This window comes from Artibeus jamaicensis, unplaced genomic scaffold (assembly GCF_021234435.1).
Source record: "Artibeus jamaicensis isolate MK-2021 breed Jamaican fruit bat unplaced genomic scaffold, CSHL_Jam_final contig_233, whole genome shotgun sequence".
Classification (NCBI taxonomy): domain Eukaryota; kingdom Metazoa; phylum Chordata; class Mammalia; order Chiroptera; family Phyllostomidae; genus Artibeus; species Artibeus jamaicensis.
The window spans coordinates 50,205,271-50,233,245 of record NW_026521486.1 but is presented as its reverse complement, the minus strand read 5'-3'; the positions used below and the strand labels follow the sequence as shown (position 1 = coordinate 50,233,245).

The 27,975-nt window shown below is 44.6% G+C and overlaps 1 protein-coding gene and 1 pseudogene across 1 annotated transcript in view; one reads left to right on the top strand and one right to left on the bottom strand.

The window, feature by feature from the left end:
* Positions 1–1,570: 1,570 nt before the first annotated feature.
* Positions 1,571–27,975, bottom strand: part of SLC4A8 (solute carrier family 4 member 8) — a 78,889-nt gene continuing 52,484 nt past the window's right edge. The window contains exons 18-25 of the mRNA XM_037137194.2: positions 26,392–26,553; positions 25,318–25,569; positions 19,914–19,982; positions 18,661–18,834; positions 15,775–15,912; positions 11,008–11,099; positions 8,894–8,989; positions 1,571–7,800 (exon numbers count right to left, since the gene is read on the bottom strand). Of these exons, the coding sequence (XP_036993089.2) occupies positions 7,788–7,800; positions 8,894–8,989; positions 11,008–11,099; positions 15,775–15,912; positions 18,661–18,834; positions 19,914–19,982; positions 25,318–25,569; positions 26,392–26,553 (996 nt within the window). The 3' untranslated portion in view covers positions 1,571–7,787. The remainder of the gene's footprint in view (positions 7,801–8,893; positions 8,990–11,007; positions 11,100–15,774; positions 15,913–18,660; positions 18,835–19,913; positions 19,983–25,317; positions 25,570–26,391; positions 26,554–27,975) is intronic.
* Positions 24,506–24,619, top strand: LOC119043565 (uncharacterized; annotated as a pseudogene).

The window sequence follows — 27,975 nt, the reverse complement described above, 5'->3', positions numbered from 1 at the left end:
GGGGGGGAGAGAATAAGCTGGTTGGAAGTGGAGCAGCACAGAAGAGCCGCTGCAGGCGAAGGTGAAGCACTGTAGTGGGTGCCAGGCAACCCTGCCTGCAGGTGAGAATCACCTGGACAGAGTTTAACAAACACCGGGGCTTGCATTCTCCCCCCCCCCAGCCCCCGAGACTTTTAGTTGGTGTAGAGAGCCAGACACTCGGAGGTTAAAAGCCTCCTCGAATGAAGATCACGTAGAGGTGAGTGGACAACCACCAACCTCAGTGAAGTTCCCTGGCTTCCTGAGGTTCAGTTTTTCCTGGGTTCTTTTTTTTTTTTTTTTTTTTTAAGATTTTAATTATCTACTTTTGGAGGGAAAGGGAGAGAGAAAGAGGAGGAGAGAAATATCAATGTGTTGTCGCCTCTTGTGCGCCTTCCATTGGGGCCCTGGCCTGCAACCCAGGCATGTGCCCTGACTGGGAATCAAACTGGTGACCCTTTGGTTCCCAGGCCAGCGCTCAATTTACTGAGCCACACCAGCCAGGGCTCTCCTGGGTTCTTTGTCAGACACATTTGGCCGTTTAATTACTTACTGCCCCTGCCTTACCCCTTGCTGACAGAATCCTAATTTTGTACAAGTATCGGAGTAGCAGTGTGGTCATGGAAGACAGGCCCGGTGCTCCCCAGACCTGATCGCTCTAGGTCCAACAAGAACCCACCCTCTACCCCCCCTTCACATCCGAGAGACGGGCATGTGGCCAGTTCTGACCAATGATGTGGAAAGGAGCAAATCTCTTGGAAAGATTTTCCTCTTTAAAAGGGAGAGAAGCCCTGGCCATGAGGCTTGGCTGGAGCATCGTTCTGTGAACAATAAAGGTCATAGGTTCAATTCCCAGTCGGGACATGTATGGGAGGCAACCAATCAATGTCTCTCACATCAGTGTTTTTCCCTCTCTCTGTCCCCCCTTCCCTTCTCTCTAAAATTAATAAATAAATACAAGGAGGGGGCCAAAAAACCCAGAGTTTTCAATATATTTTTTAAAGATTTTATTTATTTTTAGAGAGAGGGGAAGGGAGGGAGAAAAACACAATGTTCAAGAGAAAAATGGATCAGTTGCCTCTCGCACACCCCCAACCAGCATGTCCCCTGACGGGGAATTGAACTGGTGACCTTTTGGTTTGCGGGAAGATGTCAAATTCAATGAGCCACACCAGTCAGGCATGGAGTGACAGCAAATCTTAAAAATCTGAATTTCTAAGCAGTGGAGAGTCCTTAAATAGCAGCAGTTACTGTCATCAGCCTGGCTGCACCTCCAAAATGAGCTTTCTTTTCATGCCGTAAGTCCACACAGTCCAGAGTCAGCGCCCCTGTAGCCTCCTTGTATGGCTCCGCCCCAAGGACCCGAGTGTCAGCCCCGAGGAGCTGTGCACACCGCCCTGGAGGCGCACCCAGCAGACACCACCACGTTTCCCTCACCCACTCCTTACTCCTTCACACACTCTGAAGTTGGTCACCGTTGTCTCGGCCCCTCAGTTCGAGCTCAAAGAATGCCACAGGTGCGAGCAGTTTGCACAGACTTTATTTCTCACCCATTAAGCACAGGGAAGTCCGGGCCGGCAGAGGGTTCGCAGCCGCCTGCCCTGGCCCACAGACAGGCCTGCGGCTGGCGGTGCGGGCAAGGGGTCCTACTCCTACTGCAGACACTGTGGGTTTTGACGACGACGCTGTTCTCAGGTCTGTTTACACGGTGGGGTGTGGGGAGGGTCCATTTCTTACACTAAAAATATATACTCTGGAATCTCTAAAACAAAAATATCTCTATCTCTACATGAAACCTACTAGAAAGAAGAACTTAGAAAACAAGGGCAATGTACCAGCACCTCAAGTTGTCCCCTCCCACGGGAAGGCTGCTCTGTCCGCCACCCGCTAGTTTGGGACGGCAGCCGGCAGCCGTATCTGACCAACCAGACAGATAAATGCAGGTAAACAAGAGGGAGGCCTATCATCTTGGAGGAGTGAATGTGGGAGAAAGGAGCAGGGGGAGGATTTTGGCCTCCTTTGCAGTAGTAATTGCACGTTCAGTTCGGTGCTCCTGTTTCTAACATCCCTGCGGGTGTGAAAACCTGCTCAGAGCCCCCAGCTCTGCTGACGTCGGCGGGGCCCAGGACGTGCCCTGGGTGGGTTTCCCTCTCTCAGGCAGCACTAATGCCGTCGGCCAGAAGAAAAGGTTCTTGTTCGTCAGTGCCGAAAGTGGGCTCAGTTGAAGACAAATGTCATTCCCTCTCTCTTCAGGATGTTTAGAACCATTCCATTCCCCTGCAGCACGGTCTCCTGAGAGAACCGTGCCTGTGGATGTCACTCCCCGCCCCAGGTTTCCCCGTGGAAACCATCGGCATAGCGCTCCTTCCCTCCGTTCACGCTTGAAGCAGCGATGGACCCCGCTACTTCACGCCTCTTTTGGTTACAAAAATCAGCCTCATTTCTGGTAAAGAAATATTAACGGAGTCGAGTGCCCATTCTCTGTAGTTAGTGTAAGAGACCAGGGTGCCAAGAATCATAAAAAATAGATTTTGGTAGAAAAAAAAATCACTTCTATTTGGTCGTAGAATGTCTTTTTCTGTTTCTACTGAAATACGGATGAGCCTGAGGGCTTGAGAATCCACAGACCCCCATCCCAAATAAGAAAAGTAACCATAACGTCCCCTTTGTGAGAAAGCCCAGAACTATTCAACCTCCTCACCTCTCTCACTGTCCTCAAAACTGGTGTCTTTTAGAACCTCTGATCAGGAATTTCTATCCAAGGAACTTCTATTTAAAGACTGAGAAAAAGGCAGGAAGAAGAGGAAATAGTGCCCGAAAGGCTGCGTTAGCGAAAGGGGTGGACCTCGGTGGTGTCCTTCGCGGCCAGCCAGGGCCCACAGGAAGGACCTCTCCCTCAGGGCAGGCCCGACAGCTACAACCAAAAGAAAGCCGAGAAGGCTCAGGGCTCCCGACTGTCTTGCCAGGATGTGACTTGGAAATGTGGCAAGTCCCAGGGAATTGCAGTAACAAACCAGCAAACACTGTTTAAAATCCCAGTGTTACCAGTAGACAGTCAGTCTAGAACTCTGGAGAGTCTCTCTCCCCCACTGGCCAAGGTGGTGGTAGGGGGCGGTTCTTACACTGAGCATGGGGAAAGCTAGAAATATCAATTGATAGGGCCCAAATGCAAAAAAACCCAAAAAACCTAGCAAGATAATTGAATAGAGAAAAATCCCTCCCCTGCCCCATTCTAGATTGGGAGTGGGATCAGGGGAAGGCAGGCACGTGTACTATAGAAGTCAAAATGGCACAGGGGAGATGCTGGACCAGAGAGTCCTGTCAGTCTAGCCTGGGGAAGGAAGGGATTAGTTGGGAGATGGACCCATCCGAAGTGCATAAGAGTGTTGGAAGTTGGTTGGTCATTTTGAGAAAGCACCTGGTCCATACCATACCCAAGCCAATATAAACCCAGGGGAACAAACAGGCTCCTGGGCTCCTGACCTGGACGCATGCTGTGCACTGGCCTATTCTCTCCATGGGCCACGTGGTCTTGACAGCCACACAGCCCATGGCCTCCTGGAGAGAGCCTCTTTCTCTCTTGCCTGCCTGGTGATGCACTAGTGTGTGCATTTGCACAACTCTCACCTAGAGCATGCAACCATGTGCCCTGGCAGGGCCATGTGGACTCCACACGCAGGGTCTAGGAGGGATCCTGAAATAAACAGCAGCCAGGAACAAGCTAAGCTACCTGGGTGGGACTAAGACCACTTAGCAGCCACCTACCTGTGGGCTCCAAAGGACTGTGCTTTAAAATGGAGCAGAAACTCTGGGCACTGGCTTTTGTCTTGGTCTTGCTGAGGATGGTTGGACTATTTCCACAGCAGAAAGAGGAGATGGGCTTTGAGGCAGGAGTCTGCCATTCTCCCAGACCACGCAGAACCTGAATAAAACCTCTTTCCTTTTGCATCAGCATCTGCCTCATTAGTTTGGTTTTATGGTGGCAGGCAGCTGGACCTCCATTTTTGGTTCAGTTATGCCAGGAGAAGGTGCTAACTCTCTTGCAGAAGAAGAAATTTAGAGAAGTTGATAAAGTAGCAGAACACATTGAATAGTACTTCTTATGCTAGTTAAAAGGAAAGCCAGCAAACCTGGGCCCGTCCTCCTATGCTCCCGGAAAGCGTGAAGACTCAGAACATGGAAATCAATGGAGAAGATGCAGGGAGAATTGCTGACCCGGGAAAGGAAAGTCTGGGAGTTGAGTAGGTAGCAAATAAAGCAGAAGTGGGAACTATCTGTGCTGAATGACCAAAAACCACAGCTTCCTGGATCAGAGACCTCTTGAGAGTCACAGTGGTCAGAGCCTGAGATATCAACCAAGCCTGAGACGAAGCATATGCCATATTTTTATCAAACATTTGTAACTAACATAAAAGCCAGTGACATCCCAGATGAAGAGAAATAGCAAATGTTCACACTGCCTTTTGGTTCACTAACAACCCCTCTATCCTAAAGGCAAATTTATATGGATATGGAGACAGGGAAAGGAGTTGTATGTGGTAAAGACCAGACCTCCCAATTATTCCATTATCAGAAGCCTGAAATCATATATAGCCACAAAGAGCTAGCCTGCATTTTATGCAATCAAATGTATCTGGCAATTTCACAGCATATTTCTGCTAGCCTTCACCTCTCTCGACCCTCCCAAAGTCACAGGCTAGGAAGCAACCCACACTCTCAGCAATGCCTGCCCTTCGGCCTTTGAACCAAGATCGCACTCATCGTCACTTTCTTAGATCCTGGCCTGCACACAACCAGCTCCTCAGGGCACTGGCCCACCGACACCCAGTTGCTCCTGAAACGTGCCCGGGGCCCTAAAAGAGGCAGACTGCTTCTCTGGCCCAACCAAACCTGGGCACCGAAAGCACCTACCTACCTGCCTTGCTTTCTACCCCTCAGTCAGTTTCTCCTTATTGTTGGATTAAACACCTTTTTCGATAGACTAATCAGCCTATACTTGTCCTCAAGCTCTTCGGTTGGAGAATTCTGAGAGCGGAACTCCTGGATGCGGGGGTGATGGTATTAGTTTGATATCCCCGCAGCTCAGGTGCACAGACTGTTTAATAGCAACGATGAAAGCTCAGTTGACAAACACACACGCACATGCGCACATATGCACACACACGAACACACACCACTGCAGCGCCACGCCCACTCCCCGCCTCCCGCCCCAAACACAGCCCGCTTGGCCCTGACACCACGCTCACCTGTCAGACCCGAGCAAGGAAGCAGCCAGGCCTGAGACAGAGTGTTGGGTGGGAGCTGGGAAACGAGAGAGAGTAAGACTAGGGATTGATTCCCACCACTGAGATGTAGCAGAAATGAGCCTGGCCACTGTCTGAGAAAAATCTGGTGGCCTAAAGACTGGCATGCCCTTCTAAAGCAGCTAACTAACGTTCCTGAGGTGCAGTAACCTGGGAGGGTTTGACTTGGAAGGATTCGCAAGTGCGCATGTGGTCCTGTAGCTGCTCTGCACAGAGTTCCCCACCGCGGGCTCCCTGCTCTGCGGAAGCCTAGCAGACGCCAGACATCAGTGTACTAGGAGAGAGATTCTTCTGAGTGCTACTGTCACCTAGTCTTGTTGCATAAAGGGCCTTTTCCTCTTCCATTCCTTACAGCCTCGCTGAGGCTAGGGGAATGGGTGACAGTCACCAGCCACCCTACACTGAGGTGGCAGGAGAAGATGGGAGGAGCAAGACAGAGGGAGAGCGCAGGGGCGTTCTCAGGAAGCAAAGGTAAGAAAGGCCGTAAGCTCAAGGAATGAGTGGTAGAGAATGAGCAGGAATGAGCAGAGAAAGCTGGCAGGAAAGCTGTTCCCACCGACAGGTTGGGATTAGGTAGGTAAATGGGTACAATGATTACATCTACCCTAAAATGACAAAATGTGAAGCTTCGGCTCACAAAGATTTTAATGCCCATTTAGTTGAAAGAATTTCTGTTCCTGTCTGTGCCACAGGAAAGGAAGTTGAAGCTCTTCCTAGACCTTGTACCCATTCAGCCTTGTAAGATCAGAAAAGCCAGGAACAATACCCACAATGCAAAGGGACAGCATTGAACATTTGAAAGCAGCCTGAAGTGCAGCAGATCAGACTGCTGCTTGTTTACAGCAGGCATCCGTTCTGAGTGGGTGGTGTCCATCCTATACCAGTTGTTAAATATTTTGAAAATCATCTGTGTATTAAAATAATTATGGCTCTAAGAAATAGGGACTATGAAAGAAATGCAGGATTCCTTCAGTATCACAGGTCCTTGGAGTAGGTCTACAATACACTAATATACTTTAAGAGTCTAAGAAATGCAAAATTCAGTAAAGGTATGTAGCCACCTCTTCACCTATGAGAGGAGGGCACATTGAGAGAATGTCACACTGTACAAAGATTTTCCAGGATGGAAAACTTATATGATTGGATTCCCTGGGTGTTGACTTGTTTGCTGGTCACATTCTGTGTGCAAAGAAAGGGAAGATCTATACATACTGGAGCCCAAACCATTGACATTCATTGCAAAAGAGAAGAGAAAAACTATAAATATAGTTGTAAACTAAACATCAAAATGAATTTCACCACTTACAGTTCCTTTCCCAATGTGGCTTTTTATATCTGAGAGCCAGACATTTGTCAGCCAACAGCAATTCCTGATGTTGAAGAAACCACGTGGCTGAAGGTGGCTTTGGTCCACTGAGGATGATGGTTCGCTACTAAGGCAGCTAAGGAGACATGACGTAAGCACGTGGACGTCTCCGGGAATCACACGTGTCCTCCAGAGACAGCAGCAAGACACGGATGTTCCCACAACATGGCCAGTAAAACTCCTTGTCTTCCTTTCTACCCACACACAACTATCACCAAACCTTTCCCAAATATTCAGAAAGCAGACACCATGACAAATTTTCAGCCTATGAAGTCCTGCCTAGTGTCTAAACTAATTCCTTTTGTAGCGATTTAAGTTCAGTCTCTTACTCTATCCTCGGTGAAACCAAGAGAAGCTCCTCGTCCTCACTTATCATCACTGATTTTTCCCCGAGCCTTTTCCTATATGAGCCGAACACGAACAGCTCCGATGTCCCTCCCGGCCCTTCCATCATCCAGGGATCTTGCTGAGCTGTGTGGTCTGCTGCTGGGGAACAATGAAGATGCACCCAGGTCAGAGGTGCCTTCTGGCCACGGTGACGGGAACTGCCAATGCCCAGGTCACTGACCTTCCTGATAGCCTCTCCTCTGAGTGTCCCCGAGAGCAGGCAATTCGACCGAGGCCCAGGGCCGCCTGGGAGCCTACGGATCCTGTGGGACTGGAGAGCCTCCCTGCTGCTCTCTGCTCCCACTTCCTTTCCTTATCCTTTAGGAAGAGGAACCTTGCCGAAGGAATCCTCAATGGCGGAATGGATCCACATGGCTTGGCAGGCCAGCAGAGAATTTCAGAGAAAATGCCTGGAAAATGGGAAGCTGGGTCTTCAATGGTGGCAGTTCTGAAGAGAAAGACAAGGAAGAGGAGAAGTACCACCGGGAGGTGGCCTTCTGCTTCCGTATTCCCATCCGGCTGCTGGAATGGAGTGGCCGGGCGCCCTCCGGTGCACACCGTGAATGACCGAACGCGCCGGCCTGGTTTTGACACGACCAAGGACAGGGCCAGACTTGGTCTTGCTCCTTCTCTGGGAGATTCGCCATCTTCTCTGTAACCAGAACTTCCCTGAAGCACCTCAGGGCCCAAATCTTCCATCCCAGCAAAGACTTTTAGTTGAAGAGACTGAACAGAAAGAAGTGTTACAATTAGACAAAAAGGGAACACATGATTCATTCCTGCTTTTAACACAATACTTTGAAGATGTCACCACCATTTGGATCTGGCTATATTTTAAGTTCATTTACAAGTAGACTAGTTCTCAACTAAAAATAACCTTGTGTGTTATACGTTTCAACAGCTGCCTGGATTTTCTTCTGAAGGAAACAAGATTCTATATTTCACTCACATTCAGCACAGATTTATTTTAACCCATTTGATGAAGAAGTAACCAGTTTCTCCTTACAGCAGCTTTATGATGGAGGCTGTTGGTTTTATGCCCATTTTCCTGCTAAGTAAACTGAGAGCCAGACACAGTGGCCTGCCAGATTATTCATGGAATTAATATTTAAACTAGGTCTCCTCATTTCTGGCCTACTCCTTTGTTGTTGTTGTTGTTAACTAGAGAAGTTGCCTTTAATAAAATCTAAGATCTTCCCTTCAGTTATCTGCCTAGCTAAACTTAAATGGAGTTGGGACTAAATTATTCAATCTGGGTGCATAGCCTGCCTCACTGCAAAGATGCCTCAAGTTCTTCCATTTTCAGCGTTACCCTGATTTAATGTGGTCTATGCTACTGACAAACAAACAGTACACGGAATTTAGTTTCCAAAATACAAAAACAGTTGCAATTTAATATTTCAAAATCTTTGCTTGGCAAAAATTCTCATGATGGAATTGTGTCGATACTATCAACACTATCTGAATATTTTAGCAACTTCCCAGTTTGTGTGGTTGCAGGAAGCAGCAATGCTGTCTGTAGGCTTCGAAATGGGGACTAGCCAGAAAACTAAGGGAACTACATTTACATCCTCAAATAATTCCATCTTGACTCTGGACCTATATAAATGGGCAGCTCAAAATGGCATATCTGTTTAAACAGCTAAAAAACATTTTTACTTTCCTTAGGCTTACAGTTATTCTCATGAGATTAGTAGCAGTCCTGGAAGGGACATTTATTAGACAAATTCAATTTCACAGCTAAAACATCTTGTACTTTTAACATGATTACTATTTTTAAAAGCCAGAAATAAATAAAAAGCATTACAGTTCTCTTTACCTCTTTTCCTTTGTAGTCCCAGAATTCATACTGAGAGCTTTCCAGACTGTGGTTTTAGGCATTTCGTCAGATATATTGATCTCAGAGGGGTCACATCTGAAATGAATACATCGGACAGTAAGTGCCAGATGCACCAATAAAATCCAGACCTCCGTCTACAACGACCCGTGCCCGCTCCCCGGCAGAAGGTCTGAAGGAGCCCAGCTGACAGCTCTCGGGAGCACTGGGAACCAGATGGTCGGAATGGAGAGAGGCAAGGTGACCCACAGGGTGCTAAGGGCTGGGCTGATGTGCCAGGTGGTGGCTGGCCCTGCCCCCACAGTTCTGCACTCCTTTCGGAGGCCACCCTGGGGATGCTGAGGATGGCGCTGAGATGCCAATAGTGGTAGCATCAGGAGCTCCCATTTACTGAGCGCTCACTGTGTGCCAAGTACGAGGCTAAGCATTCTTCATTCATTTCCTCAATTACATGGCCAAATGTTTTACGTTTGTAGTTAACAAAGGACTTTTATAGTATATTATCTTAACTATCACAGATTCAGAGATGACTAACATCCTCATTTGAAGATGCAGAATCCACAGCTCCCAGGGCTAAGTGACTATCCAAGGAGAAAAATCAGTAAGAGGAGCATCGAGACCTTGATCCAGTCCTTGGTCATCTAGAACCCCAGAGTACTCTGTAGCTTTCTGTAAGCCAGAGTGCCTCCTTCCGAAAGGCCAGGAGAGCAGGCAGCAGGCATCCCAGCAGAGGAGGAACATAGCTCCTACTTTGCTGCCAGAGAATTCAAGGCCTATGGCTCCTTCTAGTACACCCTGTAGAAAGCTTAGTAAGGTCCAAAGATTCCATTTCTTCTGGGGTCAGTTTAAAAAACAAAAAGTCAAACTCATAGTAACAGAGAGTAGAGTGGTGGTCAGCAGGGGCTGGGCGGTGGGGGAAAGGGAAGATAGGGATCAGAGGGTGCAAACTTTCAGTTAATGGATTCCGAAGACCTATGAACGGCATGGTTAATAATAAAGTATTGTACACTCGACGTTTTATGGCTTCCAATGGAAGTATTAAATTACATATCTTCCTTTATTACACATGTTTAATCTGCTAAGAAAGTGGATTCCGAGTGTTCTCACCACACAAAAAAAGAAAGACTGGTGACTGTAGGAGGTGATGGATATGCTATTAGTTCGATTGCAGTAATCACTTCACAATGCACACATACATCAACATTTTGTAAATGTTCAAAGAAAAGACTGTCCCCACTTCCACCTCAGTATAAACCACAAGCAACTCAATGATTCAGCAATGAACTGTCCAGGATTCAGATGACCTAGATCCCCTGTCTTCCCTTTCTGCCCTCTCCTGACCTCTGGGCCTCTCTCTCTGCTTGTGTGTATCTCTGACCGAGCAGAAACGAAATGCCAGGAGTGATACCACAAATGGACTAATTAGGCTTCCTGCAACTTGTGGTGGGCAAGAGCTTCAACAGAGAAAGGGGCTGAAGGCGCCACGAGCCAAGCTGGAATGGACTGTCTCTACCCACCCCTGGCCCAAAGGCTGGCCCAAACTTGGGGGTTTCATGGCTACCAGGCTGAGAACTCTCTGAAAATAAGGATCACAGATCCTATTCATCTATGGAAGGTAGCAGAGAAAGGCAGAAGCAGCCCTGGTTTGAGGAACACACAGACTAGGGTTTGAATCTTAAACTTTCTACTTAGCAGCATTATGACCTTGGGCAAATTACCTGAAACCATTCGAGCCTCAGTTTCCTCACTGAACAAATGTGGGTAGAGAGACTTATATCAGAAAGTTGTTGTAAAGATGAAATGATCACAGAGTAAATCTTCTAGCATAGTCCTGTCACAGAGAAGACCCTCAGTATGTGGGTGGGCTCTCCTTGTGACTCCCAGTACTGGTCTAGTGTCTTGCCCGTGGCCTGCACTAAACCATGCAAGGAGAAGGTGTGTTCACACATTGGGACTGGGAGGCTGAGTGTGAGCCTCCCAGTCACTGCTTACACCAGTCACTGCAGTCGTGAACCCCCTACCCCAACACACACACAGAGTCAGACATTTATGGAATAACCAAAGCAGTCAACTCCTTGGTGTTGTGCGCATTTTACCTGAAACTGTTGTTCTTTCCAGGACTGCTTAGTAACTTCCTGCTCTCTAAGGGGAACTTGTCTCCCCCCATTTCTAACATTTTCTCAGCCTCCTGGAAGAAAAGGAGATGCAATTATATCATGGACTGAGTAAAACCCTAAGTCAACACCAGCCCATTTTTTTCTATCACCACAATTTCTATCAAATTTTCCTCACGTTTTTAGTAAAAAAGTATAATTATGTTCTTTCCCATATTTAACTCATCACAAAAAGAAAAACAACTAAGTGTTTGTACCTCTGAAATGGTATTTCTTTTAAATCCTGAATCTAGACCCAACTTCCAATGTACTGGAAACACAGGGGGAAGACGAACTGTTAAATGACACCAAGGGACCCACTTAGTAAAATCTAAACAGTGGGAAACCCTACAGGTCAAAGACCCAGATTTTTCAACAAAAATTCAAAAAGATAGAAGGGGAACTCCTAAAGAGATTTAAGAAATATATTGACCAATGGCAACATATAGATCCTATTTGGATCCTGAGTCAACCATATTATTAAAAAATAAAAATAAGGAAACTGGGGGAAATATGAATACTGAATGTTCTTTCTGCTTTTGTGTTCATTTCAAATGTTCCATAAAAATGTTTCCTTAGAAATAATTCCATTAGTACAAAGGAAATAATTATAGAGAAAAATATTTACAAAGATGCTTAAATTAGTATAATTAATAATAAAACCTAAAACATCTATAAACTTGAATAAAGGGAGAATGTTTAGATTATGATAATATTATAGAATATTATACAGCCACTATAAGAATAAATATCATTATTTGTTGTATAGACATATAGAAACATGAAAGTGTCATGAAATGAAGTTAAGGAAGAAAAATCAGGATATATATAGTGCCCCCTCAAATATACAATTATTACACCTATGTGAAAACTATGTCAAGGATTTAAAGATAACATAAAGAGCCCTGACTGGTGTGGCTCAGTGGGTTGGGTGTCATCTCTCAAATCAAAATGTTGCCAGTTTGATTCCAAGTCAGGGCACATGCCTGGCTTGCAGGCCAAGTCCCTGGGTGGGGGTGTGCGAGAGGCAACTGATTGATGTTTCTCTCCTTCTCTTTTTGCCTCCTTTCCCCTCTCTCTAAAAATAAATAAAATCTAAAAGAAACAAAAAACAAAACAAAACAAAGGAAGACAGAACATAAAAAAATGACCATAAATGTTGAATGCTGACATAAAATTTGGGGGTGAAATCTTCATTTTTTAACTTGATTTAGTTTAAAAAATAATTTTATAAAGGATTTTCTTAGAAGTATGTACAATATAGAAAGTAGCGCAATATAATGTTTACTAACCACCTTATACTTAACACACAAAAGACATCTCTTGACTTCCCTTTCAAACATGCTGGTAGGTCTTCCCCATCTTAATAAAGACCACGACCATCCATCTCATTGTTCACCCCCAAATGCAAGTGTTGTCCTTGATTTCTCTCTCACCCATCCTCACTAGAATTAGCAAAACCTCTATCTTCAAAATAAGTCCCAAATCCAGCCATTTTCACCAACTCTCCCTTAGCCTAAGCCACCATCACCTCTTGGCTGAACTCTTGCCACAGATGTCTAACTCATCTCTGGCTACCTCCCCCCCACCCCCAAGCCTCACTGGCTTTATGTTCTTCCAGCACACCAAGCTCATCCTGCCTTAAGACCTTCGCATGTGCTCTTCCCCTGGCCTGGAATGTTCCTACTACCAGTTGTTATCACAGCTTGCCCTTGACTTCAGGTTTCTGCTGAGATGTCTCCTTAAAGGACCCATCACTGATCACCCTGAATAATAAAGTCACTTCCTCAACCCTTTACTTTCTTCTTAAAAGACATCACTACCCAAAATTTTATGTAAGTAAATAAATATAAATAGGTGTGTGTATTTATATCTATATGTATATACACATATATGTATACATATATATAATTTTTAAATTTTGTTTATAAAGTTTTTGGATGCCTGAAAACTTTATATTTTGTGTAGTGATTTCTATCAGTCCTCTCTTTAAAGTTTTCTCCCATTGCTTCTGTGCTTATAACTGGTAACATTTACTTACTAATACAAAATAGACCAATGGAATAGAATCAGGAGCCGGAAATAAATCCACCCATATATGGTCAACTAGTACTTGACAAGGGAGCCAAGAATACTCAAGGGAGAAAGGATAATCTCTTTTTTTTTTTATTTATTTTTATTTTTTATTATTTATTTATCTTTAGAGGGGAAGGGGGGGAAGGAGAGAGGGAGAGAAAATTTGAGGGTGAACTCTTAATAAACGTCACTGGGGAAACTGGATATTCACATGCAAAAGAAAGAAATGGGACTTCTGCTTTACACCATTCACAAAAGTTCTCAAAATGGATTAAAGACTTAAATGTAAAACCTGAAACAGTAAAACTCCTGGAAGAAAATATAGAGAAAAAGCTCTTTGACACTGTTCTTGGCAAAGACGTGGATATGACCCCAAAAGTACAAGCAACAAAAGTGAAAATAAACAAGTGGAACTACATCAAACAAAAAACTTCTGTGCAACAAAATAAATGATCGACAAAATGAAAAGGCAACAAGTGGGAGAAAATATTTACAAACCATATGTCCGAAAAGGAGTTAATATAAAAATATATAAAGAACACACACAACTCAATAGCAAAAGACAAAAACAAACCAAATAATCCAATTAAAAATAGGCAACGAACCTCAATAGACATTTTCCCAAAGAAGACACACAAAGACCAACAGGTATATGAAAAAGTGGCTCAACATTCCAAATCATCAGGGAAAGGCAAATCAAAACCACAATAAAATATCACCTCACACCTGTTAGAAGGGCTATTATCAAAAACACAAGAGATTGAGCCCAGGCCTGAGAACCAAAGGATCACGGTTCCATTCCCAGTCAGGGCACATGCCTGGGTTGCAGGCCAGTTCCCAGCAGGGGACACACTAGCGGCAACCATACATTGATACTTCTCTCCCTCTCTCCTTCCCTTTCCCTCTAAAGATAAATAAATAAAATCTTAAAAAAAAAAAAAAAGACGAGATAACAAGTGCTGGCAAGGATGTGAAAAAAGACCCTGGTTGGCATAGCCCAGTGGATTGAGTGCCGGCCTGCAAATCAGAGGGCCTCTGGTTCAATTCCCAGTCAGGGCACATGCCTGGGTGGCAGGCCAGGTCCCCAGTTGGGGGGCACGTGAGAGGCAACCACACATTGATGTTTCTATCACTCTCTTTCTCCTTCTCTTCTCCTCTCTCTAAAAATAGATAAAATCTTAAAAAAAAAACGACTCAAAACTTTAAAAAAGGATATGAAAATAGGGAACCCTTGTATACTGTTGATGGGAATATAAATTGGTACAGCCACTACAGAAAACAGTATGGAGGTTCCTCAAAAAATTAAAAATAGAACTACCATACAATCCAGCAGTTCCACTTCTGAGCACAGAGCCAAGGAAATGAAATCACTATCTTGAAGAAATATCTGCGCCCCCGTGTTTATTGCAGCATTATTTACAATAGCCAAGACATGGATACAACCTAAGTGTCCACCAATAGATGGGTGGGTAAAGAATGTTATTACACACGCGCACACACAGAGGAATACTACTTAGACATATAAAGGGAAATCCTGCTGTTTGGAACAACATCAATGAATCTTGAGGGCATTGTGCTAAGTGAAGGAAGTCCGACAGAGAAAGAGAAACACTGTATAATCGCACTTATATGCGGAATCTAAAAGCACCGAAGTCATAGAAATGACAGACTGGTCGTTACCGGGGTGGGGAGGGATGGGGGAAATGGGTAAAGGTAGTCAAAGGGTACAAACTTTCAGTTATGAGATGGCTAAATTATGAGGATATAACGTACAGCATGGTGACTATACTATATTTTTGAAAATTGTGAAGAGAATAGATTTAAAAGTTCATACCATAAAAAAATAAGTGTGACTACGTGAGGTGATAGATGTGTTAACTAACCGTATTGCAGTAATTGTTTTGCAATACATATATCAAATCTTTATGCAGTATACCTTAAACTTATACAATGCTGTATGTCCATTTTATCACAATAAAACTGGAAAAAATACAAGATTTTTAAAATTCAAGAGATTAGAAAACAATGTCCTTTAAAATGCATTGCAAAGGACACTATTTCAGGCACTAACTATACTTGGAATTACTTTCTGGCTCATTTACTTCTTGGTCCGGTATTTTCTTTTTGCTACACATCTGTTCTTTGCACATATAAGCAACCAATTGAGGGCTCACTGTGTGGATGGCAGGTGCCAAGTGCCAAGGGGAATGAGGAAGGACAGAAAGTCCTATGCAAGCTATCTTTGTATGGTGCCAACCAGAACATCATCTGCAATTAGGTACATAACAAACTCTCAGAAATAATAGGTTTTGTATACTTGTCAAATAAGACCTTTTGGTGAACCAATAGATCTGATAATAAGAGCATATTCTATGTTCATATTCTAAATGTGAACCTGGTGAGTAGACTGTAGACAAACAGAAAAAAACAACTGGTTATCAAATCCAAAAATGAAAGATAGGCAGGGACAAGGATCCTTAATCCTTCCTCAGCTGAGAGCGGCTCTGGAGGAATCTTCCCAGCTCCCAAATATAACCCTGGGGATTCCAGACATGCTGGCTTTTCCTGGGGCCTTTCCTATGTTCTATAAATTGAGGCTGCCCCACAGTATACGGTTGGTGCAAGAGCTATGACCTCTTCCTCCTTGGCCTTCTTTTTGGCATCATCCAACTTCTTCTTCTTGCTCTCAGGCATGAGATCATCCAACCAGCTCAGCTCTCGCTTAGAGAAACAGAGATCCATGACTTTTCTGACAAACACCAAGGCCAAAACCTGAAAAATAAATAAATGAAGTGAATTCAAGGGCCTCATTTCCTGGAGTGAAAAGCAAAATCTTATTTTCACAGCAGACCAAGACACTGCATGCAAAATCAAACTGGTAACAGTCATTATAGTTGCCTTTTGTTGACTGTTCTCTTTCTACCAGATACTAAGGTATTTTAGACACAATATTTTACTTAACTTTCATAGCAATCCCATCACTTAGAGAGGAAGTGATTTAATTCTTTCATTAAAAAGAAAACCCTTCATTTGCAGATGGCCCTAAGAACTGCCCTGCCCTTGAGGCCCACAGGAAGGGCTCCAGGGAGGCACAGGGGTGCACACCCTCGGCAGGAAATCAGCTGTGATGGGCCGGTCCTTTGCCTGTCCACTTCCCCACAAAATCCTTGCTTTATGCTGCCTCATGGGTCTGTCGTGCTTGTGTCTTTGCCCTCTGGCCTGGTCTGATAATCATTTTATAAATGGAAAGGTGAGGCCCAAGGAGAGAGAATAACTTGCCTAAAATTCGACAGCTAATCACCTCAATATAAATAGCTCGGGGTGTCTCACTGCTGTTCCTTTTTCCCCAAAAAGTGCCATTTTAGCCAAAGGAGAACAAATAACTGAGAATGACCTGCCTGGATTGATTGGTTTTCACCAACTACCTTTGGTGACTGAACAACAAGTAAGGCAATCGGGCTTATTAAATTCAACCACATTTCCCTTGAATTTTAATTACTATTTTGCCATCCACCCAAAATTGGTAGTATCACTTCCAGAAGTTGTCAGGAATTTGCTACTTTTTAACCAAACACTCAACCCCTGAACATAACACCCAAATGCAGAAACCTATAGATATTCTGGCAAAACTGAGAAACCCGCCTGGAGAGTATACAACGAGGAGGCCAGGGAAAAGGAGCCCCTACTCCTGTTTCCTCAGCCTTGCATATTCTCCCCTCCCTGTAAGGCAGAGCTCTGAAGCACCTGAACAGGTTCCAAGCGTTGCACTCACTGCCTTTTCTCCCTGGAGGCCCACCCTTTGGGTAACTTGCAAACAGCCCACTGAATTCTCAGCCTCCTCATGACACAGAGCGAGGCAGAGAGAGCAAGGCATCCAGAGGCGGCGATGAAACAGGTGGCGAGAATTTCATCACCCACCAGATTTAGAAAACAGCTCGTCACCTGTTGCACCACACACAGGCCAGCGTCCCTAGCCTCCTTTCAGTTAGAAAGGAGGTCAGAATGTCCCAGTCACTTAGTGCTACAGCGGCCTCTTTCTCCCTCCCAGTGGCTCAAAACAGTGCATTCCTGCCATTTTCGGCACTTCTGATTGCAATAAGTTCTAAATCGGAACTCTAATGCTTTGAAGTAATATGCAAACTATTGCAAACATGAAGAACCTATTCCTCATCAGATGATTAACCAAAGAAGTCAGGGGTGGGGAGCAAGGGAGGAGGAAGGAACAGGCAGGCTGGAAGCCTTGAAACCAAGCGTGGCAAACGGCTACACACATGTACCCACCCCTCAAGGTCCTCCAAATAACGCCACTCCTGCAATACCATCCAAAAACAAAACTTCCTCATCAATTAGGGATCGATATCCAGATTTTATAAAGAACTCCTAAAACTCAACAACAAAAAAACCAAACCCAATTTTAAAATGGGCAAAGAACTTGAACAGACATTTCTCGAAAGAAGATGTATAAATACCCCATAATAGTCGATAAGCACATGAAAAGATGCTCAACATCACTGTCATTAGGGATATGCAAATCAAAGTCAGAATGAGACACCGCTTCATGCCCATTAGGACGGCTATAAACAAACACACCAACCCACCAGAATATAAGTGTGGGCAGAGGTGTGGAGAAGCTGGAATCCTGTGCACTGCCGGTAGAAATGTAAAAATATAAAACGGTGCAACCGCTACGAAAACCAGTCTAACAGGTCCTTGAAAAATTGAAAATGGAAGTATCACATGACCCAGAAATCCCTCTTCTTGGTATTCACCCAAAAGAACTGAAAGCAGGGACACAAACAGGTGTGTGTTCCCTGTTGCCACTACTCACAGTCGAAGCATTAGTCTCAACAGTCAAGGGGTGTAAGAATTCAAGTGCCTATCAACAAATGAATAAATGAACTGTGGTTTATATAGATAATGGAATATTATTCATCATTTAGAAAGGAAGGAAATTCTGACATATATTACAACATGGGTGAACCCTGAAGATATTTTGCTAAGTAAAATTAGCAAATCACAAAAGGACAAATACTACAAGATTCCACTCCCATGAGGAACCTAGAGCAGTCAGATCCACAGAAAGTAGAAGGGTGGCTTCCAGGGGCAGGTGAGAGGAGGGAATGGCGAGTTACTGTTTAACAGGTACAGAGTTTCAGGTTTGCAAGGTAAAAAAGTTCTAGAGATGGAGGCGGACAATATTTATGCACTTAACACCACTGAACTCTACACTTAAAAATGGTTGAGATGGACCCTGGCTGATGCGGCTCAGTGGATTGAGTGCGGGACTGAGAACCAATCAGTCATGGTTGATCCCCCATCGGGGCCAATGCCTGGGTTTCGGGCCAGGTCCCCAGTGGGGGGCATGTGAGAAGCAACCACACACTGATGAATCTCTCCCTCCCTCCCTTCCCCTCTCTAAAAATAAATAAATAAAATTGTTTATAAAATGGTTAAGATGGTAAATTTTACGTTATATATATTTTACCACAATTTAAAAAATAATAATTTTTTAAAACTCACCATCATTGGGAAGACGATGGCAGCTGGAGATGCCTTGATGACCCAGAGCAGCACAAGGCAGGTCAGCTGGATGAGGGTGAAGAGGTGCACTTTGCGCAGCGGCACGTGCCGAAGGTAAATGAAGTCTGGTTGGTGCTTCGCAGGCATCCCAAAGAGCTTCAGACGATCAAAGAACTGAAAGGAGGAGACTGGAAACTTATTTTCAGGAAGTTTCTCTGGAAACAGACAGGCAACACCACTTCCACGAGACAGAAGTGCAGACTGAGTCTCAGAGAGAACAGGTAACTCAGCGAAGGATGGTAGGGGACGAGAGTCGCTTTTAAAGTTCATCTTTTTAAATTCTAGGTTCAAATTTCTCTTTCCTATCCCACACTGTGGCTCCTGAGAGAGCTCTTTCTTAGGGATTGTTGAAAATAAAATAAGGCAATTATATCTTTCTATTATCAAAACCAAATCTCTTCCTGATTATTAAAGGAGTTTTGAGATTATCATTATTATTTATTGTAAAAACATAACATGAAACCTCATAATATTCCAGAGACAGAAAATATGACCTTCCTTCTATAAAATAAAAAACAGGCCTGGAGAGATTAACTTGTCCAGAGTCATAACAACTTGGTGTCTAAAGATGACCACTGGACATTCCGCAGAAATGAAGAGGAACCAGCCACCAACAGCAAAAGCTGCTAAGCCATTATTTCATCTGGGGTTCCCACGTAATCAGTGACAAGCTCGTGAGTTTCTCTGTTCAAAGGACTCAGAGTCCTGAGCTGGTAGACGGGAAACGGCAGAGTGTGCCAGAAAGTACCACGCGCTTCCTGGAGCAGCTCCCACTGCTCCCCGATCTCGTCACCAACATACCCCAGTGTGAAGGCCTCTCTCTCACACTCTAGCCTGGCACTAAAACTAGCACCTCCCCTGCGTGGGAGCCATTTTGGTTCTTGACCAGCCTTTCACATCTAAGTTTATCAGCATCTGACGAAGCACCTAGTATTTAATGTGTCTAATAAATTGTTGAAAAAATAACAAATAACTGGAGTCATGACATCAAGCCAGGCTACCCTGTAAGTCCCTGTAACCTTATGCCAACATAGCATATTTTGCCTAGTGTCCAAAGAAATGTCTAAAATAGCATAACCAGCAAGACTAGGAAAAGGTTTCTCAAGAACTAGCTTGTGCTAAGCTGTCCCACCCCAGTCGGGAGGAGCGAGCTCACAGAGAGAAGACACTGCCCCGGCTGAGCGCTGCAGTACCTGAATGCCCTGTAGTGAAGAGACTCCCATGTAGAGGAAGACTCCGTAGAGTACCGGCATCGGGATGAACTGAAGGCAAAGGGCAGAAAGACCAGAGATTACACTTGCTATCAACACACTCAAGACTATAACAACTTCTACATCTCCAAGAAGGAAGTCACAACCCCTGACTGGAATGGCTCAATGGGTTGAGCTTTGTCCCACAAAGCAGAAGGTCATGACTTTGATCCCTGGTCAGGGCCCATGCCTGGGTTGCAGGCCAAGGCCCCCTTTGGGGGGGTGCGAGAGGCAGCCAATCAATATTTCTCTCGCACACTAAAGTTTCTCTCTCATCCTTCTTTCTCTAAAAATAAATAAAATCTCTTAAAAAGGTCAAAAAAGATGGAAGTCACAAAATGACAGCATAAACATTGCATTAGTTTCCACTGCCTTTTCATGATTCAGACGTAGAAGCAAAACAGACTATGATAAAAATCATTTTTGCTATAAAATGAAATGATTACACGGAAGTGTGATCTGGTCCTGGTTAAATCACAGGCCTCATGTTTTACCCCCAACTGGCTCCTCCCCCTCAGTGCAGATGGACACACACACACACCCCCTTTTTTAAACAAGCGAGAGAAGGTGTATTTTTTCATTTTTTAAATGTTATTTTTCAATTATAGCTGTCATTCAATATTATTTTATTTTATTGTATTATTTTAAGGGATTTTATTTATTTATTTTTAGAGAGAGGGGAAGGGAAGGAGAAAGAGAGGAAAGACAAAGAAACACCAGTTGGTTGCCTCTTGCACTCCCCCTACTGGGGACCTGGCCCACAACCCAGGCATGTGTCCTGACTGGAAACTGAACTAGCCACCCTTTGGTTCACCAAGCCCATTCTCAATCCATTGAGCTAAACCAGCCAGGCCTCGATATTATTTTATATCGATCTCAGGTGCACAGCATAGTGGTTGGATAATTACGTAATTTATGAGGTGATCCCCCAACAAGTCCGGTACCCACCCGGCACCAGACATAGTCATTACAACATTATTGACTACTTGCCCTGTGCTGTACTCCACATCCTTGTGACTGTTTCGTAACTACCATTTAGGACATCTCCCAGGGGTGCCCAACCTGCGGCCCATGGGCCACGTGCAGGCCGGCATGGCTACGAATGCAGTCCAACACAAAATCATAAATTTACTTTAAAAGGGTATTTTCACTCATCAGTTTTCATTAGTGTTTGTATATTTAATGTGTGGCCCAAAATAACTATTCTTCCAGTGTGTCCCAGAGACACCAAAAGGCCGGACACCCCTAATCCCTATACATTCTTCTCCCAGCCCCTCAACCCCTCTCCCATCTGGCAAACCTCAGTTTGTTCTCTGTATCTGTGAGTCTACTTCTGGTTTTGTTTGCTTGCTTATTTTGTTCTTCAGATTTTATATATAAGTGAAATCATTTTGTTTAGTCTTTTTCTGACTTATTTTGCTTACCATAATATCCTCTAGGTCCATCTGTGTTGTCAAAATAGTAAGATTTCATTTGTTTTTATGGCCGAGTAACATTCCATTGTACCACCACTTTTTTGTCCACTCATCTACTGATGGGCACTTGGGTTGTTTTCTCAATTTCTCTTTCTGATAGTTCATTACTGGACACATACACCCCTCTTTTACAAAACTGAGACCTCATTTTATTTTTTTGACTACAGTTTGCATTCAACACTTTATATTAGTTTCAGGTGTATAAAACAGCAGATAGACATTCATACGGGTTACAAAGTGTTCCCTCTGATAATTCAAGTGCGCACCTGGCACCATAGACAGTTACTACAATATTATTAACTATGTTCCCTATACTTCATCTTACATCCTCATCCCTATTTTGTAACTACCAATTAGTACTTCTTAATCCCAACACCTGTTTTACCCTGTCCCCCCAACACCCCTCCCCGCTGGCCCCCATCAGTTAGATGATTTATGTGTAAGTCTGTTTCTGTTTTGTTTGTTCATGTATTTTGTTCTTTTGTCCACATATAAGTGAGATCATATGGTATTTGTCTCTGTCTGGCTTATTTCACTTAGCATAAGTGAAATATTCTCTAAGTCTATCCACACTGTTGCAAACGGTAAGATCTCCTTCATTTTCACAGCAGGTGTCCCACTGCTGGACCACAGCTGCTTTATCCACTTGTCTATCAATGGGCACTTGGGTTGCTTCTATGTCTTGGCTTCTATATTGTAAATGATGCTGCAGTGAACATGGGGCGCATACATTCTTTCAAATTAGTGTTTTGACTTTCTTCAGATATATACCCAGAAGTGGAATCCCTGGATCACAAGGCAGTTCCATTTTTAATTTTTTCAGGAACCTCCACACTGTTTCTCACAGTGGCTGCACTAGTCTGCATCCCGCCAACAGTGCATGAGGGTTCCTTTTGTCCACATCCTCGCCAGCACTTGCTGTTTGTTGATTTAATTATGATAGCTTTTCTGACAGGTGGATGGTGGTATTTCATTGTGGTTTTGATTTGCATTTCTCTGATGATTAATGATGTTGAGCATTTTTTAAATATGTCTATTGAAGCCCTGGCTGGTGTAGCTCAGTGGACTGAGCATGGGCCTGCGAACCAAAAGATTGTGGTTCGATTCTCAGTCAGGGCACATGCCTGGGTTGCAGACCAGTTCCCGGCAGGGGACAGTTCCCAGCAGGGGATGCACAAGAAGCAACCGTACATTGATATTTCTCTCCCTCTCTCCTTCCCTTCCCTTCTAAAGATAAATAAAGAAAATATTTTTAAAAATATGTCTACTGGCCATCTGTAGGTCCTTTTTGGAGAGGTGTCTATACAGGTCTTTTGCCCACTTTTTAAATGAGTTAAAATAGGCACCTTTTAAACTTTTTGTAATCACACAATCATCCCCTCAGGGATTTGATGCATTTTAACACGGGCTTTAAAAGTTTCCTTTTTTGCTAACAAGACTTGAGGGCAAGAATGAAGACGTATGGTATCTTATCATAGAGGGTATCTTATCATTTGGGGAGAAACATCAACATTATTATATTCACTTAAGTATACACATGCACACCTATCACATCACATTTATTAATCCAGGCAATTTTTAGACCATCTCTATGCGTTAGGGAAATGAGACGTACAGAACCAAGACAAGGGAAGTCTCACAGCTGAAGACTAAACTCACCCTGGCCAGGTAGCTGAGTTGGTTAGAACATTGTCATGATAAGCCAAGGTTGTGGGTTCTATCCCAGTCAGGGCACATATAAGAATCAATCAATAAATGTATAAATAACTGGAACAACAAATCAATCAATCAATCTCTCTCTCACCCTCTCAAAAATTGATAAATAAAAACATTTTTTAAAAAAGACTAAACTCAACTTGCTTCTATTCTGGAGGTAAAGAACATTCCCAAACATAGTTCCTCTCAGAAGTAGAAAATCCCCCACTGGATCTTCTGCTGGTCCAGCTCTAGAGTGAGCAGACATCTCAGTTTGGTGCTAACTCGGTTTGTAGAACTACTAAAGGGTTTTCTAAAGAACCCTTCGGAGAGGGTTCTAGGAAGGCCGGGCCATGCCATCACCGTAACTGTGTGGTGACAGTCCTGGAGGAGCAGCAGTCTTTGGCTCTTCCGGAGGGCACCTGGACCAGATGAGGGGGAGGGCAGGGCAGGGACAGAGAGTGGAGGTGGGTAAGGGGAGTGAGGACCGGTGGCGAGACTGAGTGGAAAGGGGACAGGAATACAGTGCAGAATCCTCTTCCATCCTTCTCAGCTCTCACCCTTAAATAGTGTCTGCAGTGCAGGATGGGGTGTTCAAAGGTTCACCAAGAAGAGGGGGCCTGGAGGCAAGGGAGATAAGTGGTCCAGACGCTGGGGCTGGGGGACACGGCCACAGGGCCTTCGTTATCTCAGATGCAGGCCTTCCACCCCCACACACAAATTTTTTCTTGTGTTTACCTTCCATCTTTCCAAAAATTCCTTTAACCCAAAATCTCACAGCAGCCACTGCCCATTTTTCTATTCTACTTCACAGATAAATCTCTTGAAAGAGCTGTCTGCTCACACTCTTAACTTCCTCACCTCCTATTTACTCTTCAGTGCCTGTAATTCAGCTTCTGCCCTATTTTTCTACTGCATCTGCTCTTGTCAAGTCACGTTAGGCCTGCATGTGGCCAATCCAATGGCCGTTGTTTAGTCTTCATCCTCCAGACAGTTTCTGCCCAGTCCCTCTGACTTGAAATGAGCCACTTGCGGGGCTTCCCTGACACCCCACCCTCCTGGGTTCCCTCCCCCCTCTGGCAGCTCCTTCAGAGTCCCTGTTGCCGTCTCCTCCTCTATCCGACTTCTAAATGTGGAGCTCCTCCGATTCGCTTCCTGGGTGACCTAATCAACTCCCTTGGCTTTCGAAACCCCCTATGTACTATTGACTCCCGCATTTACATTTTCAGTCCATAACCCTCCTCAAGCCTCTTCACTCAAGATGCTTCCCAAATATCTTGCTCAAAATCTAACCACATGCTCACCCCTCACAAAATCACTTCCTCCTTCACGCAGTCTTCTCCGTCTTAGATGATGTCACTCTCAGTGCTGTATGAAAGGAGAGGTCAGCACTCCTCTTGCCAAGGATGGACGAGGCTCTGGGGCCTAACCACGCACACGGTCCAGGCACTGTCACCGCCGTGAATGCCATCACTCTCCACCCAGGTGGTCAAGTGAGAAACCTAGCAGGCATTTTGACTTTTCCACTTTCCTCACCCCATTCTATACCCACCAAGACCTTTGGATTTGCCTTCAAAATATACAGAAGACACGGCCTTTATCCATCCCTACTACCAACTCTCCTAGTCAAGCCACCATTGTCTCTTGCTTGTAATAGCCTCACTAGTCTCTCTGCTTCTATTTTTAACCCAACCTTAAAACCTAGTCTCTAATCATCAGCCAGAGTGATCTTTTTAAAATACTAAGTGGATCGTATCCCTCTCCAGTTAAATACCTTCAAAGGTTACCTTTACCGTCGTCAGCAAGGCCCTGCAGAATGCACCCCTGCTCACTGTTCAGTCCATCTCACTGCGTTTTGTTTTCACTCGCATCCTTGAGTCACATGGCCCTGATGTGGGCCGCTACCCACGGCATGGCTGGCTCTACCTCATCTCAGACACCATCCCTTTAGAGAGGCCTTCTCTAGTCACACTAACTGAGATGGTGGCCCCTTAATTCTCTACAGCACCACGGACCACTATAGATTTCCTTTATCAGTTATATTCTCTAATTATTATGCTTGTTTTCTTAATAAACTTCTTAATACATCTTATCTGTCTTACCCCACTTGAATAAGTTCTTATTTTCAAAGCAGGCACTCAATGTATCACCTAAGGAGTGAATGAATGATTAATTACCTTTAATATAGCTGTCATGAAGACTGAGCAGCCCATCAGCACAAAAATCATAAGGCCTGTCACTCTCTGTTCTCGGATGCCCAAGAACTTGGGCTGTTCTCCAGGAGCAGAGCACTCGGACTCCAGCTTGAGGCTGTTCACATGTGTGATGGACAGGACTGTTGCAGCCACAAACCAGGGCAGGCCCATGATGGAGCAGACGCCCAGCATGATGGCCACCATTAGCAGGTCCAGGTGGTAACCACAGCCTTTCTGTGGGGAAACACAGTGTCCGTCACCATCCGTAAGGCATAGAACAGTGAGCTAAGAGTATTCCAGTCCCACCTCCACCCCTAACCCCACCCCTGGTTTGGAGGGAACAGAGAGGAAAAAGGGAAACCTTAGCCTGGCCAAACCAGGCCAATATTCATTCTTTATTCAAGTGCCCCCAGATCTCACTCTTGAGTCCCCCAGTTTCAAAGATTCATCCTTTCTCAGCAGAGTAACCAGCAATCAAGCCACATCTTGACCATTCTAGATGGTAGACACTATAGGGGTTAAAGATAAATGTCCCTACTGGGTTCCTACCACACACTTCTAGATCCTTGCCAAATTTGCATGTTTCCGAAGTAAGGAAAGAACAGGGATGAAGCCATGGAGCCACTCAATAGCACATGCACTGGAACCAACCCTACCTCTGTAGGATCCGTGGACTCAAGGTTTAGTCTAGAAGCCCCAGTAGTGGACAGCAACGGGACACCACCTGCTTCTAGGAAACAGTGGCCCAAGCCCTGACCGGAGCCTCAGGAAGATAAGCCTGACCCAGAGCGTGTGGCTATATGAGGACCACTAGGAACTCTGCAGGCTCCCTTCCCCACAGGTTTAACTGAAGAGTAATGGAGCCCAAGCTTCGTTTGTATCATTCCATCATGTTCCGCTGTAGGGACTGGAAAACCCTAGAAACCTCTTATGGGCTCTTTCCATGACTCCTTTTATTTGGGGGTCTACAGTTCTCAGTCTAAATGGATTTACCCTAAGCTTTTTACAAATGTAACAGGATGCCATCAATCCTTCCAGGTCAGAACTTCTTGGTACCTTGAGCTTGTGCTCCTTTCTGTTGATGATGACGGCGGTGATCTGCTGGTCCATGAATATTAGGATGGTGCAGAGCAGTGCCGGGATGACCGCGGCTATCACGGTCCACCAGGGATTGGGGCCAATGGGGCTAATAATCCACCCGCGATCATCCCTTGTTGGCTATAGGAAAAAACAAGGTTTATTTGTGTATTTTAAGCTAACTATAATCATTCGGGCAAAATGGATCAAACTGAATCACAACATCCACAATTCTTTTTATTCCTGAATGAGAATCCTTAAAAAAAAAAAAGCAGCCCTGGCTGGTGTAGCTCAGTGGATTGAGCGCGGGCCTGCGAACCAGACAATCACGGTTCGATTCCCAGTCAGGGCACATGCCTGGGTTGCAGACCAGTTCCCTGCAGCCCAGTTCCCAGCAGGGGATGCACGAAAGGCAACCATACATTGATGTTTCTCTCCCTCTCTCCTTCCCTTCCCCTCTAAAGATAAATAAATAAAATATTTTTTAAAAAAAGCAAGCCATGGGACACAGCAACTCTTTCTTTTCAGTGTGCACTCTATTCACTTGAAAGGCAGACTTTTACACATCTGCCTCACCCAGTTATATTCTCCTGTACACACATGTGCTTCCTTATTCCTTACCCTCTTGCAGTTACACTGCAGGCATTCTGCGCGACTCCATCTAAAGCCACCTATCCAAGTCAGCATCCAATTCCCCGAACTCATGCTTACTTAAGAACGCCTAACTTTCATTTCATGACACTCTCGGGTCTTTAATATTTCCCTTCTACCAAAGCACTCCACTCAAATGTACTTACTATACACTGATTAATATTTAAAGAAAACTCCCATCTGCTCCTCAGGCGCACTCCGGGAACCGCCCCACCGTTCTGTTTCATTCTGCAGCACCGCAGTGGGCAGCAACTCGTCAGGAAACCCATGACCTTGCTCAGAGTCAATCCTCAATCACCTTTTTATGAAATATTCATTAATTCTTCACTTCCTCCCCTACTCCCCAAACCCCTATGTACAGAGAAAGCAACTTAATCTCAACATTAGCTCAAATAAAATATAATTAACAACAAAATTTATTGTCCAATATAATTTAATAACATCTAAAGATAAATATAAAAAACTTTGACTCTCTTCCTCCAGAAGCCATGTGAGGTATGTCTACACAGCAAATGAAGGCAAAGTAAAGGCAGATACAAGGAATCTCATGGGCTTAGCTTGTATGGGTTTAGGGTCCTTCTCCCTTCACCATTGAAACAGAGGCCTAGGCACTTGGGACTTGAGAGAGGAACTTAAGACTGCAGACCCTGGGGACTTGTTGGATCCAGGACCCTCCCAATGCCCCTGTAAGACCACCCTGCTCCCAAATCTTGTTTGGGTGTTTGTGGCATACCCAAACTCTGCTGGATCCTCAACCTCTGCCTCCCCTTTCCGAGGAAGGAAAGTTCGCCTTGTTTGGCAAGTACTGACGGAGGATAAAAGGCCAGGAACACATAATGGTCCAGAATTGACCCAAACTCAACAAACCAAGCAAAGACTATTATATCCAAAGTATTTGGTTCCATGCTGGTC